Genomic DNA, 18140 nt, shown 5'->3' on the forward strand with positions numbered 1-18140 from the left:
CGGGAGGAAGTGATCGCTCCGGGCGCTGCAGGCTGGCGGAGAGGCGAGGAGCCTAGAGAGCCAGCAGGTGGGGGCTGGGTGGGGCAGCGAGCCCCGGCTCCCGGACTGAGCGCAGCTTCCCTCATTCAGTCTCTCCTCTGGCTCCCGCTCTCCCCCCCGCCCTCCGGAGTGGCGCAACGTCTTTCTTGGGCTGCCGCAAGGCGCGGGCCACCGCCCCCCGCAGCCGGGCGAGGGCGGGCTCAGAGGCTGCGTCAGCCCCAGCTCGGGTATAAAAGGGAGCGGGCCGCCAGCGGCCAGCCGCACACAGCCACCCGTCCTCCTCCCCTCCTCTCTCCTCCTCTCTCCTTCCTCGCTCTCGCCGGGCAGGCGGCAGGCGGCCGGCCGGGCTGCGGGCCCCCCGACCCCACACCCCGGCAGCATGAGCTCCTTCGGCTACGAGCCCTACTACGCCTCGGCGTACAAGCGGCGCTATGCCAGCACCGCGGCCGAGAGCCCGCGGGTGCACATCTCGTCGGTGCGCAGCGGCTACAGCAGCGCCGCGCGCTCGGCCTACTCCAGCTACTCGGCCCCCGCCTCGTCGGCCGCGCTCTCCGTTCGCCGCAGCTACTCGTCCAGCTCCGCGTCGCTGCTGCCCAGCCTGGAGAGCCTGGACCTGAGCCAGGTGGCCGCCATCAGCAACGACCTCAAGTCCATCCGCACGCAGGAGAAGGTGCAGCTCCAGGACCTCAACGACCGCTTCGCCAGCTTCATCGAGCGCGTCCACGAGCTGGAGCAGCAGAACAAGGTCCTGGAGGCCGAGCTGCTGGTGCTGCGGCAGAAACACGCCGAGCCGTCGCGCTTCCGCGCCCTCTACGAGCAGGAGATCCGGGACCTGCGGCTGGCCGTCGAGGACGCGAGCGCCGAGAAGCAGGCGCTGCAGGGCGAGCGAGACGGCCTCGAGGAGACGCTGCGAGCGCTGCAGGCGCGCTACGAAGAGGAGGTGCTGAGCCGCGAGGACGCCGAGGGCCGCCTGATGGAGGCGCGCAAGGGGGCCGACGAGGCGGCGCTGGCCCGCGCCGAGCTGGAGAAGCGCATCGACAGCCTGCTGGACGAGATCGCCTTCCTCAAGAAAGTGCACGAGGAAGAGATCGCCGAGCTGCAGGCGCAGATCCAGTACGCGCAGATCTCCGTGGAGATGGACGTGTCCGCCAAGCCCGACCTGTCCGCCGCGCTCAAGGACATCCGCTCGCAGTACGAGAAGCTGGCCGCCAAGAACATGCAGAACGCCGAGGAGTGGTTCAAGAGTCGCTTCACCGTGCTCACCGAGAGCGCCGCCAAGAACACGGACGCCGTGCGCGCCGCCAAGGATGAAGTGTCCGAGAGCCGCCGCCTGCTCAAGGCCAAGACGCTGGAGATCGAGGCGTGCCGCGGCATGAACGAGGCCCTGGAGAAGCAGCTGCAGGAGCTGGAGGACAAGCAGAACGCGGACATCAGCGCCCTGCAGGTAGCCTCCGCCCGGGCCGGGCACCTGGGGGGCTGCGGGGGGAGAGAGAGGGGAGGGAGAACCCGGGGGCTGCGCGGGGGCCGGAGGGGGCGCGCCGAGCGGAGGAGCTGGGCTTGGCAGGGGGCGGGACTCTGGACTCCCTGCTTACTGGACAGCCGGGATAACGGCGCTCGGAGCGACTTAGTGGAAATTTCATCCTGCCGCCTCTCTTGACTCGAGAGGAAACTGAGGCAGGAAGGGACGGGGCAGTTTACCTAAGGGGGTGACGGCTTATCCAGTTACCTTTCCAGGGCGCTCCCCTGGTGCCCGCCTCCTCGTCGAGTGGGAGGGTCGGGAGAGGGCGTGCGTGAGGGAGGAAAGTGCGCACTGCAGGTGTTAGGGCTGTGGGATGGAGGATGGCGTCCCCTTAGGGATGGGGATGGAGGAGGGAGGGGTCGCTGTGCGCAACTAGGGCACCGAGGACTTTTCCTTTGGCCCGCCCCACCCTGGCTGTATGGGTGGAGGGCGGGAGGCTGAGAAGGGGGGGGAGGGCCCGCCTCCCACACGCGGACTTGCCCTGTTCTTATTTGCCCAGTTGGTAAAAGCGCTGAACGTGCCCCTTCCTCCAATAGGTGGCAGTACTTGTGAATCGATCCCCTCCCTAGCTCCTCCCCTCCCCCAAGCTCATCCACACTGATGCATCAAGTCAGGATAACGTGGTCCAGTGAAGGGATGCTAACTTCCCATAGAAGGAAGGCAGGAAGGGTGCGGGACGCCAGAGCAAGATGAGACCGTGTTCCAAATGTCTTTAAGACATTAAAACAGGGACAGACCCGGGAGATCTATTCTAAAGCCCTCGTTTTAGATTTATGAAGATGATGATTATTGAGGATAGTTGTTGTCAATAATAACTGACCTTTCTATAATAGGAAGCGTGGCTTAGTTCTCCAAGCTAGGACAATCTGGGTTTCAGCTCTACATCTGAGCCCGAGGGCTGTTAGGCCCTGGATAAGTTAAATAATTAAATAATAACGGAATCAACAAATTAAATAAATAATTAATGCCCCGGGTCACTCCCTTCAAGACTCTTAACTATCAGAGAAGATGCTGCTCTGCTGAGTTAGAAGCTGTTTTCTCCCCCGCAAGTTCTGGGTACCAAAGGAAACACCAGGCTTATCCCTATGCTGATAGAGAAGCATTTTAGAGCCAGCAAAATGCTTTGCAGAAAAACCGGTCGGGGAGAGGGGTGGAAGCTTGCTCATAGTGAAAGGGAGGGTGTCTTTTGTTGGAGAAGAGATAAGCTGGTTCTCTATAAAAAACTGCAGCCCTCCTTTGTCCTTCTATCAGCCGGCCTCTCATCTTGGTCACCATTAAGTTTAATTCAAGATTTGCTGAATAACAGACTTTATCTTTCTGTGGCTGTGTTGGCTTCCGTCCCAGATGCAGGGAAAAGCAGGGAAGAGCTGTGCTGATGAGCCACCATCTCCCTGGCCTCTAGGGGAAAGGAGTGGGCTTTGCCTCTAACAAAAGAGCTGGCTTTTTCTGCCCCTGATGGAAAGGGTGGGGCAGGTCCAAGGAGGCAGCCTCTCCAGCAAGTGGAGCTCTAGAGGTGAGCCATGACTATGCAGTTTGGGAGATGGCAGGGAATTCAGGAAGGTTCTGGTCCTTCTAGGGAACATAATCACTTCCGAGTGCATAGAGCCCAGGCAGTAGCAGACCACATAACAGGTAGATGGCCCATGATCAAGAATCTGCCACCAAAAACCAGGCTAAGAGGTCCACCTCCTCTTTTCAGAAATACACATTTGGAGAAGAAATAGAGGGTTGTGTTCCAGGGTCTTTTTTTTTTTTCCACTCCTGACAGGACACAATTAACAAATTGGAAAATGAATTGAGAACCACCAAGAGTGAGATGGCTCGCTACTTGAAGGAATACCAGGATCTGCTCAACGTGAAGATGGCTTTGGATATTGAAATTGCAGCCTACAGGTATGAGTGGGGGAGGGGAACATCTGCAGCAGTTATCAAGCTTGGGGTAGGACTGGAATTTAATTCCGGGTCAGACTCTTTGGGAGGAAGACTTGTCATTCCGAGACAGAGTGGACAAGTCAAGAAGATCTGGATTCAAAGCCTATCTTAAGCACTTGGATAAGTCACTTAATTAATGGTGCCTCAGTTTGCTCAATTGTACACTAAGTCTAATTCAACATCTCCTAAAGATCCTTTCAGATCTAAGTCTTTGACACTGAACATCTTAAAATTTTAGGTGGCAGTCAACTCTGTAGGTAGTCCTCTTAGTTTCTCTTTTTTCAAGATCTTGGTTTGACAGGTACTCCGTTTCAGGTTTTGACCCAGTTTCCTCAGAAATGCATAGATGGCTGAACCATGAGCTAAATCTGGATATTGACATTTATTTTTAATTCTAATGGGTACAATCAGATCTCTTGGCACATAGTAAGCTCTTAATAAATGTCTGTTGACTGTTTCCATTAAGCCCTGTAGTTCTCATCATCCTCCCAAAGATTCCTCCCTTGCTTAAAGAAAATAATTTGGGATTCTTCAACTTAAAAAAATTGTCTTAAACATCAACAGCTTTTAAAATATGGCTTGGAAATAAAATTGCCATCAGCTAGCTTAATTGTCCAAATTTTAACCATTAAAAATAGATTCCTCTTTAAAAGAATCGAGCCTGCTTACTAGGACTGTTTCAAGTTCTTGTATCTGCTTTCTGATTTGGGGAGAAATATTGCTTTTTCATGTGAGAGTAGAAACTGAAGAAAAGAATAGAAAACAATTCATTACATCCAGTACAGGAGAAGGGGGAAAAATCATTGCAAGGCTGAGTATCTTTATTGTGAAGACCTTAACCTCTCACTAAGTTTTAGGTATCCTTTGACCAAGAAGATTGGTTTGTACTTAAGAGCTTCCCATCTTTAACTGTGGAGAGAGGCAAGCACTGGGAGGCATGGGATATTCCCTTTGAATTCTGCCTTTGCTACTTATATGGCTGGGAGCCTTGTTCAAGGTCAAAATGAGGAGTAGAAAGGGGGAATTGCAGAGACAGATTTAAGCTCTGTATAAGTTTCTAATACTGTTTCCTAGTATGTAAAATGGCGGTGGAGAAGGGTTGAATTAGATGACCTCTAAGACTTACAAGTGAATGATGCTGTAACTCTTGAGGTTTGTTTTTTTCCCCCCATTCTCAGACTATATTGTTGATAATATAGACTTTAAATTGCACGGGATCATTCCTTAAAATCTGATTTTGGTATATTCTAGTCTGACTTTTGAATGCTATTATTATGGAAAATTCTAGCTACAATTTGCATTACTCCTTCTGCCTTTCCTTTTATAGTTAGAGAAAATATGGTGTTTTTGATTCCCAAACACATGTTTCTCCTCCCCACCACCCACCATTTTTGCTCCCCAGGAAATTATTGGAAGGTGAAGAGACTCGCCTGAGCTTCACCAGCGTTGGAAGTCTAACTAGTGGCTACTCCCAGAGCTCCCAGGTCTTTGGGCGCTCCGCTTACAGCGGTCTCCAGACCAGCTCATATTTGATGTCTGCCCGTGCCTTCCCCTCATACTACACCAGTCACGTCCAAGAGGAACAGATTGAGGTGGAGGAGACCATTGAGGCAACCAAAGCCGAAGAAGCCAAAGAGGAGCCCCCCTCTGAAGGAGAAGGAGAGGCTGAGGAAGAAGAGAAGGAGGAGGGAGGAGAAGAAGAAGAAGGAGGTGAAGAGGAAGAAGGTAAAAATCAAATTCACTGGAAAGAAAGCTAGAAAGTAAATCCCCAGGATTTTCTGGATAAATGAGTCATAATCAAAAACTTTCTAAAATTGGAGGTCGAACACCTAGGTTCAAGTACTACTCCTATTATTTTCTAATTGTTGGACCATAATTCATTTGGCCTCTTGGGCCTCAGTTTACTTCTCTGCAAGATAGGGATAACATGCTTCTTACTCCAGAGTTGTTAGGGATCAAATGAAATTGTTCAATATGGAATGCTAGCATGAATATGACCTATGATTAATCTGTTTCAGAATGTCATAGGCAGGATATAACTTGGAAGATCATAAGAGCATTGATTTGTAGCAGGAGGGGAAATTGAGACCAAGTTCAATCTCCTAATTTTATAGAAGTGGAAACATTGAACCTGATATTTTGCTGGCACTTTGTGCCAAACGGGTTTTATTCATATTTTCTGCAATTATTAGTAATATATTAAACAAGATCATTTACATGACTTTCCTTTCTAGGAAGAATATGGAAGAGAAGATTAAATAGAAAAGGGAAAAGGGCACTTTCAAATCTTCACTTTTTCTTAAAATTTCCTCTTCCTTCCTTCTGCTGTTTTTTTTTTTTTTTTGTACAGCATCACCTATTGTTCTAGGTGCCAAAAACTAGCATATTGGATCAAGTGCCTAAAGAGAAGGAAAGTTCAGGTATTAGGGCTTGAGAAGAGTCTGGCTTTGGCTCTCCAGAAGTAAATTGGATAGCTTTTCAATGGGCCTACAGTGTCCAATTATGGAAATCCATTCAATGGGATTGTTTGATGTGTCTGCTTTTGAAAAATGGGAATGAAATAGATAATGTGAGTATAGGGATAGGATGTTCTTCTGTAGTCTGGGGGCAGAGGTCTGGGTTCAAATCCTATCTCTGACAATTACTACTGGGCTTACCCTAAGCAAGTCACCTGGGTATTAGTTTCCCCATTTGTAAAATGGGAGGCGTGGCCAAGTTGCCCGAAGTCAGTTTTAGCTCAGTGACCCTAGAGTGTAAAAATTCAGCTCTTGGTTCCTGGAAACCTAGTTGAGTCTGACATGATTTGCTTCTAACTCTGATCTTCCCTCCCTTCTTTCTCATGCACCTTTTAAAAGGTGCCAAGGATGAATCTGAAGACAAAGAAGGTGAGGAAGAAGAAGGTGGTGAAGCTGGAGAGGAAGGTGAGGAAGCTGAAGAGGAGGAAGAGAAGAAGGAAGATGATGCTGCTGGAGAGGAAGCAGTAGAGCAGAAGAAGAAAGATTGAGTTCTCTTTTCCTTGATTATTTCAGGTTTCCCCCTGCCCCAATCAGGTCAACAATCCCACCACTACACAATCTTTTGAGCACTGAATGCTGTAAAGAATAAGAAACCATATATTTACAAAAAAAATAATAATTAATCTGAGATGACTTAGATTGAAAGTGATTGTTATGCTAAATGTCTTCCCCTATGCAAGAGTATTTGGTGTGCTTCTTGATAGCTTCCCTGGCTTGCTGCCAGACTGTGCATGGTACATGCTTATGAATTCTGGGTTGATGGCAGTGTGGATAATTCAGACATTTACAATTAAAACAAAAACCATGAATAAACAAACTCATTGATATAAATGTTAAACTTGATAAAAATATAATTAATCTTTGGAAACCTTTGGTGGTTAGAAAATAATGACCCCAAGTTATGTGCAATAACTAGCAAATAAAGGCATACTGGAACGGCATTATAATCCCTTGTTGTGGCTATTGTGTGTTAATTTAAAGAGTTTCAAATATGCATTGAAGCATTGTGCAGCTGACAAGTGAGGAGCCAGGTTACTGATCTCAGAATCTCATGGTACCGAAAATAAAATCAAATTGTCCCTTAAATAATACATTTACCCTCATTGGTGCTTTCTAAGGAACTCAAAGCTTAAGTTATCATTCAGGAATCTTGCCTATTCCTCCCCCCCCCCTTTACCTCCTCTTTGCCCTACCCCTCTCCCCATCCCATAACATTTTTCCCCCATCTTTCCAAATATCATCAGTAATTAACAGAAAGAATAAGGTTGAGTGGATGAGAAAAACATCCTAAAGTTTGCTCTAGCAATACCAGTGCATTGGTCCCAGTACAAAGTCATAAAATTGTTGTTCAGCGTATGGGTTTCATGGTGAGATCTGTGGGAAGAAGGACTAATTGTACCCCACTGAGTAAATGGGCACATGAACTAGAGCACCAGTGAGGTCACCATCATGAAATGGGTAGAAAGTACATCTTAATATGCTCAACAGCAAATAGCTTTTTTTTTTTCTTTAATTGGTCCAAATGCAACTACAGTGGAGCAGATGATAAAAACAAATCATTATTGTTTGTGTAATCAAGATGTCTAAAAAAAATCAGGAGACAAATCTCGCTCCCAGCCCCTTTACATCTGGCCTACAAAATTGCACTAATGGTGATTCTGGGTCTACAGCGTAGTTCCTGGACTCTTTATTGCTGCCCTGAAATTCTTAGCTTTAAAGCCCCTCAATTAACAATTGATGCCAAATGTAAAAGCAACTATTATACCTAACAGAGGCAAACTATATCCAACATGGGTTTCTTGGATATTACTTTGGGGATCTTAATTTGGAAATCTGGAGGTTCAGAGGAGGATTCCAACTGGTTAAGAACTTGGTTTAAATAAAATATTCATAGCTGTCCATGCCTAACGTATCCTATGAAATGCTGATGCTTGTATGGTAGCTAACCTGCTGTGGGTTAGTGCAGAAGTTATCGATTATATGTTTTTCTGCTTCTGTCTTCAAAAGCTGATTTGTCTGCCGCTTCCCTCCTCCCCATATTATTGTACAATTAATGTCACTTTTGAGGAGGGGGAGTGGGGTAAAAGTCGATGCTTATACCTGCATTTTATCTGCCTTCATTTATATGCTGCTCTGTGCTTTCACCTTTGAAACTCACTTCTGTCAAATGTTTTCCATTAAAATGGCTAGCAGGCAAATGCATTTTCTGTCGTGCTGTGGCTTTGAACCTGAAAGATCCATTGTTGACAGACTGCTGCAAAGATATCTCGATGGGTAGAAACTAACCTTTGTATTTTTGGTCTTGGAAAGTAGATTTGGAGGACTGAGTGCTGTTAATAGCTAAGTGATGTTTCAAAAGGAAGGTTAGCCCAATAGAAAGAGTGGGATTTGGGAACTGTTTGAACCAAGTCTGAAACCACACATTGTATCACTCCCTATTCCCATCCTGTGTGCCACAATAAAAATACATTAAAGAAAAAATATGAGTGGACTTTATTATTCATATGGGGAAAGTGAATGATCATCTTAGAAAAGAGGCAGAAAACAACGCGTATGGAAATGGCCAATTCTTGATTTAGATCTATTGCTCAGGAGGAGGAAAAGGGCATTGGTTTGAGGATTATGGGATGTAGGTTCTAGTCCTAACTCTGCAAGGCTTTCTTGTATAACTTTAGGCAAATCATCTATCTAGCTAGGTCTCAGTTTGTTCACCTCTATGATGGAGTTAATTAGCTATTATTGAAGGTCCTTTCTCACACATTCAATGGATAATTTTGCCAGTTCTATTGATTGCAATTTTTGGATCACATAGGACCTTTTCCTATTACTTTAATCTTTTCAAAGGTATAGACCTAGCAGTAATATAAGTTAAAGGTGATTCAGTAATGTCTTGTGTATTATTCAAATAGCTTTCCAGAATTTCTAGTATTTATTCACAGTTCCACCAATGGGCCTATTTTCTCACAGTTCCATAAGCATCTTCCTTTTTTTGTCATCTTTCTTAATCTGATGAGTATGAGAGGAAGCTACAGTATATATCCAAAACCAAGAGTTGCCATTATTTATTTGTAATAGAGATAAACTCTCCAAGTATCCATAAAAATAGCAATTGTCAAAGCTGTTTGGTGGTGGTTAAAAAAATAGAGACATTGAAATGAATATATTTAGTAGCCTAATATTTAATAAACACAAATAACCCAATTACTTGGATGAGATCCTGTGAGATAGCAGTGTGATCCTGTCCAAGTTATTCCACCTTGTTTGTCTCAGTTTCTTCATCTGTAAAAAATTATCTGGAGAAGGAAATGGCAACTCCCTCCAAATGTCCTCTAAATGGGGTCACAGACAGTTATATGTGACTAAAACAACTGAAGAACAACAGCTTTGACAGAAACTGCTAGAGAAATTGGATAGCAGTATGGAAGAAATTCAATTTTGACAAATATGTCAAACCTACTAATAGCTCCACATGGATCAGTGGATTCTTTTATTTATTTATTTTTCCTATTTTCTTTGCCAACTTTCTTTTTTTATTATGTTATTAAAACATATGCATAGAATCACTACGTAGAATTCCCAATCCCTCTGTTTTTGTCTGCCTGCATTTTTTATTTCTTCCAGAGGTTAATTGTACACCATTTCAAAGTCCGATTCTTTTTGTACAGCAAAATAACTCTATGGGCATGTATACTTATATTGCATTTAACTTACACGTTAACATATTTTACATGTATTGGTCAACCTGCCATCTGGGGGAGAGGGCGGGGGGAAGGAGGGGAAAAATTGGAACAAAAGGTTTTGCAGTTGTCAATGCTAAAAAATTACCCATTCATATGATTGGTAAATAAAAAGCTATAATAAAAAAATAAAAAGATCTCCCCCCAAAAAAAAACACATATGCATAGGTAATTTTTAACACTGACCTTTGCAAAACAAATTTTCCCCTCCTTCCCTCCACCCATTTCCCTAGATGGCAGGTAGTCCAATACATGTTAAAATATATGTTAAATCCAATATATGTATACAACATATGTATACAGTTATCTTCAAGAAGGGAAAGAAAATCTGAGAAAGAAAACAAAATACAAGCAAACAACAATAGAAAGAGTGAGAAAGCTATGTTGTGGTCTACACTCAGTTCCCGCGGTCCTCTCTCTGGGTAGATGCTTCTCTTCATCACTGAACAAGTGGCACTGGTTTGAATTATCTCATTGTTGAAGAGAGCCACATCCATCAGAATTGATCTTCATATAGTCTTGTTGTTGCCATGTATAATGATCTCCTGGTTCTGCTCATTTCACTCAGCATCAGTTCATGTCAGTCTCTCCAGGCCTTTCTGAAACCATCCTGCCAATCATGTTTTATAGAACAACAATATTCTATAATATTCATATACCATAATTTATTCAGCCATTCCCCAACTGATGGTCAGCCACATATTTTCCAGTTTCTAGTCACTACAAAAAGGGCTGCCACAAACATTTTTGCACATGTGCGTCCCTTTCCCTCCTAGTGGATTCTATTAAAAATCCTATCCTGACCAAATTAGGGAAACATGGAGGATCTATGGATGGAATCAAACCTCATGCCCAAAGAATAGAGAGGATCATAGAAGATGCAGTGTATAATTTTGATTCCATAAATTTAAAAGTTGCTTTGTACAAACAAATACAATAAACCTGAGATTGAAAAGGAAGCAATCAATTGACAAAAGTCTTTGCAGAGACTTTCTTTGATGATAGTCTCCTTTTTGAGACATGTAAAGGATTTATTCAAATTTATAGGAATAAGAGCTATTCCTCAAATGAGTTCTCAGGAAGAAACTCAGATTATCTGTAGCTATAAGGGGAAAACACCACAGATCATTACTAATTAGACAAATGCAGATTAAAGAAGTTTCTATCCATCTGAAATCGAGCACAGGTATAATGAACTGAGGCCTATTCTTGTCTTGCATTTGGAGTTTGAAATGTGATTAACTGGATAGCAAATCATGCTACCATTGAGCTACATAGATTTATTTAGTAAGTGTTTCCTGTGACTCTAATGGAAAAATGGAATCAAACACTGACATTGTCATATTTTTAAGGAAAATGTTCAACTTTTCTAAATGATTCTGCTAGATCTTCTGTGGCCCTTAATCCTCACTAACCCAGAGATGTTAATTAGTAATAAATAGGAGGGGGATATCAAAGGGGTAGGGTGCGTAAAAACAGCTGTGCTACTGCTGAGATAGTACTAAAGACTATGGGACAGACTACAATGTAAGTTCCTTTTCTCCTCTTTTATCTTCTTCTCTATCTTTCAATATTTCTTTCCAAGATCTTATGCACTCCATTGATTGTGTCAAGATTTTTAAGAAACACCCTGTTTTCCAGAGCTAAAACCCAGCAATCTGTACCCTGAGTTTAACATAAGAACAATCATCCTCTGGATAAGCTCAACCACAGCAAAATCCCAGAATTGTTTCATATAATTATTGTACTGCTTTTACCAGAACCAGGTGTTCTTTGAGTTTGATGAAACACTGAACAATCTTGGACAAGTTCTGGTCACGAAACCCTGCTATGAATCAAACTAGTCACATTATTAATGTCACTCCTCATTGTCAGGATAAAGTTTATGTGTAGGTACTACTATGACTTTTGAGATTTCCCCACAGTAAAATGGGTTTTCCCCAAACTAGGGTGAGGGCCCAGAACATGTTTCCAATTTGCCACCTTACTTGCAAGCTATTTCCCTCACTTTGCAATTAAACTGTTTGATTCTTGACTCTTTTGTCTCTAGCCTGCTCTGTTTGACTTCAGCCATCCCCAGCTTAGAGGTCAGTTATGTTTGACAACTGCAAGTATTACTTATTTCAATAATATGCAAGTCTTTTTCACTTTGATCTCTTTCCTGATCTCTAGTCTTATATTTTCACCAGCCTGATGGACAATTCCAGTACTTAATACCTGACCATCTTCTTCTTCTGGGTTTTCATAGTACTGCTCCCCTTTGGTTCTCCTCTTTGAGGAATGAACAGTCCTAAGTTTCCTTTGTCAGATCATCATCTCTATTATATCCTCATTTATAGATGTCCCCCAAGTCTCAATCATGGCCCCTTTTTTTACTCTATACTTGTTCCTATTTACTTCCATGAGTCTGGTTATATGGTATATGATTTCCAGTTCTATACATTTAACCCTGTCTCTTTTCCAAGCACTATATCCAAATCACCAGTTGTTGATAAAACATCATGAACTCAGTACCCTAGCGGCATCTTGCACACAACCTATCTCAAATGGATCATTTTCTTTCTCTTTAAACCAGGCCTTTTTCAGAACCTCTCTACAATTGATCGCACCACCATCCATCTAGTTACCCAGACTGCTAAACTTGGAATCATCGTTGATTGCTTACTTTCCCTGACTCCTCATATCTGATCAATTGACAAGCCATGTCCCTTCTACTTCTAGGACAGCTCTTTCATTCAATCACTTTTCTACCATTTACACAACCACTACCCCACATTAGCTTCCTACAAGTTTTCTCTTGGACTATTGTAAGAACTTCTTATTGCTTCACTTGTTTCCAGCATCTTTTTACTTTCTTCCTTCCCTCTAGTCTCTCCACATATCAGCTTGAAAATGTAGCACAGTTCCAGTTCTATATGTACCAGTGGGAGGCCTTTCTGTAGCATGGTGCTTGGACATTTCACCTCCAGCTGAGTAGTGAAGAAGAAAATCTTAGCTAAGTGCAAGTCTCTGCCTTGATCTGCTATAGTGAGTGAGAGATTCACTAATTATGTGTGCTCCTGGCTTGGAAACTTATTGTAAATTTGCCACAGGGATCCATTTTTCTTTCTTTTTTTCCTCCTAGTGTCAGAGAAGACTATAATTTATCATGGGAAATAAAAATTATCTCACCTATCAGTAAGTAGTGTTTAGTGGAAAAAGGAATCTATTTGGATTTTAATCTTGACCCTTCCATTAATTACCCATGTAATCTTGGGCAATTTACCTAACTTTCTCTGACTCCATTTCCTGAACTGCAAATGAGAAAATTGGACTAAATGTCTCTGAATGGTTCTTCAGTCTGGGGAAATAACAACTTTTTGAAGCCTTAAGGTTTTTGATCAGCATAATGAGGGAGGGAAGTCATATTGGATTGCCTCTAATCCTTATGAAAGCATCGTGAATGTTCTAAGGAGTCTGGTACGAGGAAGAAGATTAGATTTTGAAGTTAGAAAGTTTGTACTCAAACCCAGGGTCTGCTAATTTTTTGCCTGCATAAAATGAGAATCAAATGAGATTACCTGTATAAAATGAGATTATCAATGAGATTATATATGTAAACTGTTTTGGCAACTTTTAAAAATTATGTAAATACTTCCTATTTATGTTGCTGTTAGCTTGTGACTGGGCAAGTTACTGAGTTTCACTTTATTTTTCTGTAAAACAGGGATAAGAACAACATCTATCTCAGAGAGCAGTTGTGAGAATTAAATGAGATATCATAGGGAAAGATATTTACTAGCCATTATTATTGTTATTTATTTATTAGATTAGAAAAATTTGATGGGCAGGATTCTGGGAAGATGACGGAGTAGGTTGGTGAATTTCAAGCTCTCCAGATTTCCTCCACAAATAGAACAAATTTGTACCTCAGGGCTAACATAGACTCATGAAAAATCATAAAGACTTGGGGCAGAATTGGGGTCCTCTTGGTACAATTTGAGAAGATCTGAAGAAAGGCCCCAGGCTGGGCATTAACCTGTTTGAAGTGTAAATAAACACCTTCAGGCTGGCTCCTCAGAAATATCAAGCTAGGAGTACTCAGGTGAGCAAGATGTGGCTGAAGTCTCAGCAGGAACCAGAGAGACTTTTTACTTGCTGAAGTCTCAGCAGGAACCAGAGAGACTTTTACTTCCCGGACTGTTTGTGGAGTCAGGGTTTGAGTCTGGGAAGACTGAGCAAATCTCTTCTGATTGGGAACACCAGGCTCAGGTAGTGCTGCTGAGATGAGGCTCTGAGTGAGAAGGAACCAGCACCAGGTGAGTGCAGAAGCAGTGGGGCGGGAGCAATTGCGCTCTGTGGGCACTTGCAAGAGGATGAAGCTCTTTAGTTTGGGATTCCTGGTCAGAGTGAGGAGCTGAAGGGAAGCTTGAGGCATCATCCCTCCACCGAATGATTAGAAGTGCTTACACTAATACTTCTTATTTCTTAAAAGAACCAGTAAGAAGGAAAAAATCCATCATTGAAACATATCCAGAGAGAATTTATAGAAGAATTAAAAAAATTCAAAAACCAGTGAAAGACATTGAGGAAAAACTAAAGAAAAAAAATTAAAACCATCCAAGGCAAACAAGAAGCTTATGAAAAAAAGTAAATCCACTAGAAAAAGAGGTACAGAGCCTCAAAAATGAAAATAATGCTTTGAAAATTAGAATTGGCTAAGGGGAAACTGGTGAAGCTATGAAAGACCAAAAAATAAAACAGATTATAAAGAATGAGAAAATAGAACAGAATGTGAAACATCTTATAAGAAAAATAGCAGAGCTGGAGAACAGATCAAGAAGAGAAAATATAAGAATAATGAGACTGTCAGAAAGTTCTGACCAAAAAGAGAACCTTGACACATTACTGTTTCATTGTATCCAGGAAAATATCCAGGAAATAATCCAGGAAAATTGTTTTGGAGTGATAGAACATGAGGGGAAAGTACAAAGGAAAAAAATCCACCAATCCATCTCAAAGAGATCCTGTATAGAAAACACACAGGAATATTATTGCCAAATTTTGAAATGCCAAGATCAAAGAGAAAATTTTGCAAGAAATAGGGGAAAAAAACCTATTCAAATGTGCTGGAGCTACAATTAGATTTGTACTTAACTGTACAAGACTTATCTGTAGCTACAATAAAAGACCACAGGTGCTGAGATCATATTTATTGACAATCAAAAGAACTAGGCCTGTGGCAAAAAAATGTCATATCCAGCAAAAATTATCTATAATCATGAGTGAGAGAAAAAATGGACATTCAAAGAACTTTCAGATTGTCAGAATTTTCTATCAATCAAACCCTAACTTAACAGAAAATTTAACATTTAAGAATCAATATAAAAGATGAACTTTAAGAAACGTAAACATGGACAAACTGTTTAAATAAGGGCAAATTATTTATGTTTATATACATATGTACACATGTATATATATAAGAATCACATCAACATTAGAGTAAGCTCAAAAGAAAGATTGGCAGAGTTAAGGTAAAAATAACAATCATATACAAATGAGTTGCAGAGGAAGAATAGATACAAAAGCATTAGAGTGGGGAGGAAGGCTCCTAATTCTGAAAATCTGCTCACATTAGGAATGGGTTCAATAGGTAACACTATATATATATATATATATATATATATATATATATATATATATATATATATATATACCATGAAGGGTATATCACCCTCCAAAATCTATAAATATATATACCATGAAGGGTATAGCACCCTCCAAAATCTATAAAAAAAATAAGGGGGTAGGGATAGACAGATGGGGAAGCAAAGGGTGAGGGAGGAAGGCAAGGTAGGAATTCTTGGGGGGAGTAAGTAAGGCAAGTTATAAAGAAGAGTTAAATTAAAGAGGCATCAAGGATAGGAAAAATGTGTGTATATGTGGGTGTTGTGTGTGTGTAAGTGTGAATGTGTGTATGTCAGTGTGAATGTGTGTGTCTCTATATATCTATATCTATATCTATATATATCTTTTCTTAAATGTAGCTTGCTTGGGAGTGGTGGGGGGATGAAATGTGGAAAAAAGAATAAAGCAAAGAAACAAAGAACAATTTACAAGGAAATAAAAAATGTTCATTTGTGAATACAATTTTTCTACGAATATATATATGTATATGTATATATGTAGATATGAGTGTATATATACATATATATATATGTATATATATATATATATATATATATATATATATATATATATACTTTCTTGATCTGATAATTTCTTGTTATATAATTTGAATCCTCCCTGATGCTCTGCTGGGCACATGACAATATTCTTTTTTGTTTTCCTTTATTATATCTTTTATTTCTTTTTTTTCTTACTCTGTTTTTTCAAATAAAAAGAAAAAAATTAAAAAAGAAAGATTCAGCAAAATTTTATTGAGGTGGAATTAATATTACTACTTCTTTAGTTTGAGAGCTCTTGAGATCAGGGACTATCTGATACCTTTCTTTATATGCCAGTGAAAAGCATCTGGCATGTAGTATATACTTAATAAAGCATATATACTTTATTATGTATATATGTATACATATAAAATATGTAAAAAAAATGTGGGCCTTGGACATACAGAGATTCAGTTCAACAGGCACCAATTGAATCCAAGGAACTTGGGAAAGTTTAGCTAAGAAACCATAGTATTCTTAGGAAGTTTCCAGTCCAGTTATATGATAAATGTATAAACAATTTAGTACGAAACTAAATGAGACTAGTGAAATTACTTAGCTGAGTCACAGTGGAAAAATTACTTTACCTTTTTGTTTGTTTTCCTTAGCTCATTCATTTGTAAAATGAAAATGTTAAGCTAGGTGCCTTCCAGTTCTCAATCTGTGATCCCATACATTTCCAAAGTCTTTTAGGATGGAGAGGACATTTTAATAGCTAGATGGGGGAACTCAGGAGTAAAGGTTTCCCATATGTAGCCCCTTACATTTCCAGTTCTTAGTCCGTTCTGAGATTGTACACTTCCCTGCCCAATCTTCTTCCCTCTGAGTGTGATTCACCTCTGCCCTCCCAACTTCGGTGGCTTTTCACAAGTCACCCCAATTCTTCAGGGCTCTGTTTCTTCTTTTATAAAAATGAAAGGGTTGGGCTACGTAGTCTTGAATAATCTTCCTAACTCCGGATCAATGATCCCAGAAAATCTGGGAACTAGGGAAGACTATACCATCCCGTCCTCTTTATTAGAATGGGAGAGAAGATCTAGTTCAGATTTTTTGTGGGGTTGCTCTCCCTTTGGGTGACTTTTCTCCGAAACCCCAATTTCCTCCTTTGCAAAAAGAGCATGGACGTCTCTGGGATATTATGAAAAATGTTCTTGCTTTTGTTACTCCTGAAAAACGTGAGCCCTCATTATTATAAACCATTTGGGGAATGAACTCCACTTTTTAGGGGAAAGAAAAACATTCAAGGGAATGGGGTGGGGGTGGCTGTACCCCATGGAGCATTTGGATCTATTCCCCTCCTCTCACTTTTTCTTTCTCTATCCCTGCATTCTCCCTCCCTTTCCCTGCATCCTCCCACCCTCCCTTTCCCTGCATCGTCCCTCCCACCCTCCTTTTTTCTGCAGCCTTTCTCCCTCCCTTTCCCTGCATCCTCCTACTCCCCTTTTCCCTGCATTCCCCTCCCACCTTCCTTTGTCTGCATCCTTCCTCCCTCCTTTTCCCTGCATCCGCCTTCTCTCCCTTTCCCTGCATCAATGAATCGGTGCCAGCTGAAGTTTCTCTGCAGCCCTGCCCTCCATTACTGCAGCTTTTAAATCTCCCTGACAGCTCTCTGCAGTCGGCTCTTTATTAGTCCAATAACTCCAGGCCGGCTCACGATAAATTTAGAAAAGGGTGGGGGCGAAAGCTCGGAGGATTTTCTGGTGTTGCAGCCCAGCCTGAGCCTCGGTCCCACCCTTCTGCAACCCGGGCTGTACCAGCACCAAGCTTTCGAATCCAGCCTCTGTCACCTTGGAATCATGTGAGGTTCGTGGTCCTCAGTTTCCTCATCTGTAAAAATGAGGGAAATTCAGTTAGATGACCCTTCCTAGGACTGAGTCTCACACACATCAGTGAGATTGGAACGACTTACTGCTGTCCTGGATCTTACTCCTTGACTCTCTGGGGTTGTTATGAGGACCAATAATAACAGGAATGCTCATATTTTTTGGATATTGACTATAACATTGGAAGAAAAAGTGGGATCATTTAATTAAACTCACCTCAACTTTACAGATCCGGAAAGGGTCACCAAGGTATATTTGAACCCAAGTCTTCCAACTCTAAGTCCAGCTCTGATTCAACAGAAACTATCATGATTTGATTATTTCCTTCTTGATTCCACCCCCTCCCCCCAATTCTTTAGGCCTGGACA

The 18140-nt window shown here is 42.0% G+C and overlaps 1 protein-coding gene across 1 annotated transcript; it reads left to right on the plus strand.

Annotated features, from left to right (window-relative positions):
- The first annotated feature begins 305 nt into the window (after positions 1 to 305).
- Positions 306 to 8487, plus strand: NEFL (neurofilament light). The gene is made up of 4 exons (XM_031949650.1): positions 306 to 1483; positions 3327 to 3451; positions 4893 to 5215; positions 6346 to 8487. Exons 1-4 carry the CDS (start codon positions 419 to 421, stop codon positions 6492 to 6494), a joined length of 1662 nt encoding a protein of 553 aa, XP_031805510.1. The 5' UTR covers positions 306 to 418; the 3' UTR covers positions 6495 to 8487.
- Positions 8488 to 18140: the final 9653 nt, after the last annotated feature.

The sequence above is a fragment of the Sarcophilus harrisii genome, chromosome 2 (genome assembly GCF_902635505.1).
Source record: "Sarcophilus harrisii chromosome 2, mSarHar1.11, whole genome shotgun sequence".
Classification (NCBI taxonomy): Eukaryota; Metazoa; Chordata; class Mammalia; order Dasyuromorphia; family Dasyuridae; genus Sarcophilus; species Sarcophilus harrisii.

Bases quoted from the DNA above. Each gene is read 5' to 3' on its own strand.
- NEFL (XM_031949650.1), top strand. From the start codon at position 419: ATGAGCTCCTTCGGCTACGAGCCCTACTACGCCTCGGCGTACAAGCGG. The intron at 1,484-3,326 runs GTAGCCTCCGCC...CACTCCTGACAG, and splicing joins CGGACATCAGCGCCCTGCAG to GACACAATTAACAAATTGGA. The intron at 5,216-6,345 runs GTAAAAATCAAA...ACCTTTTAAAAG, and splicing joins AGGAGGTGAAGAGGAAGAAG to GTGCCAAGGATGAATCTGAA.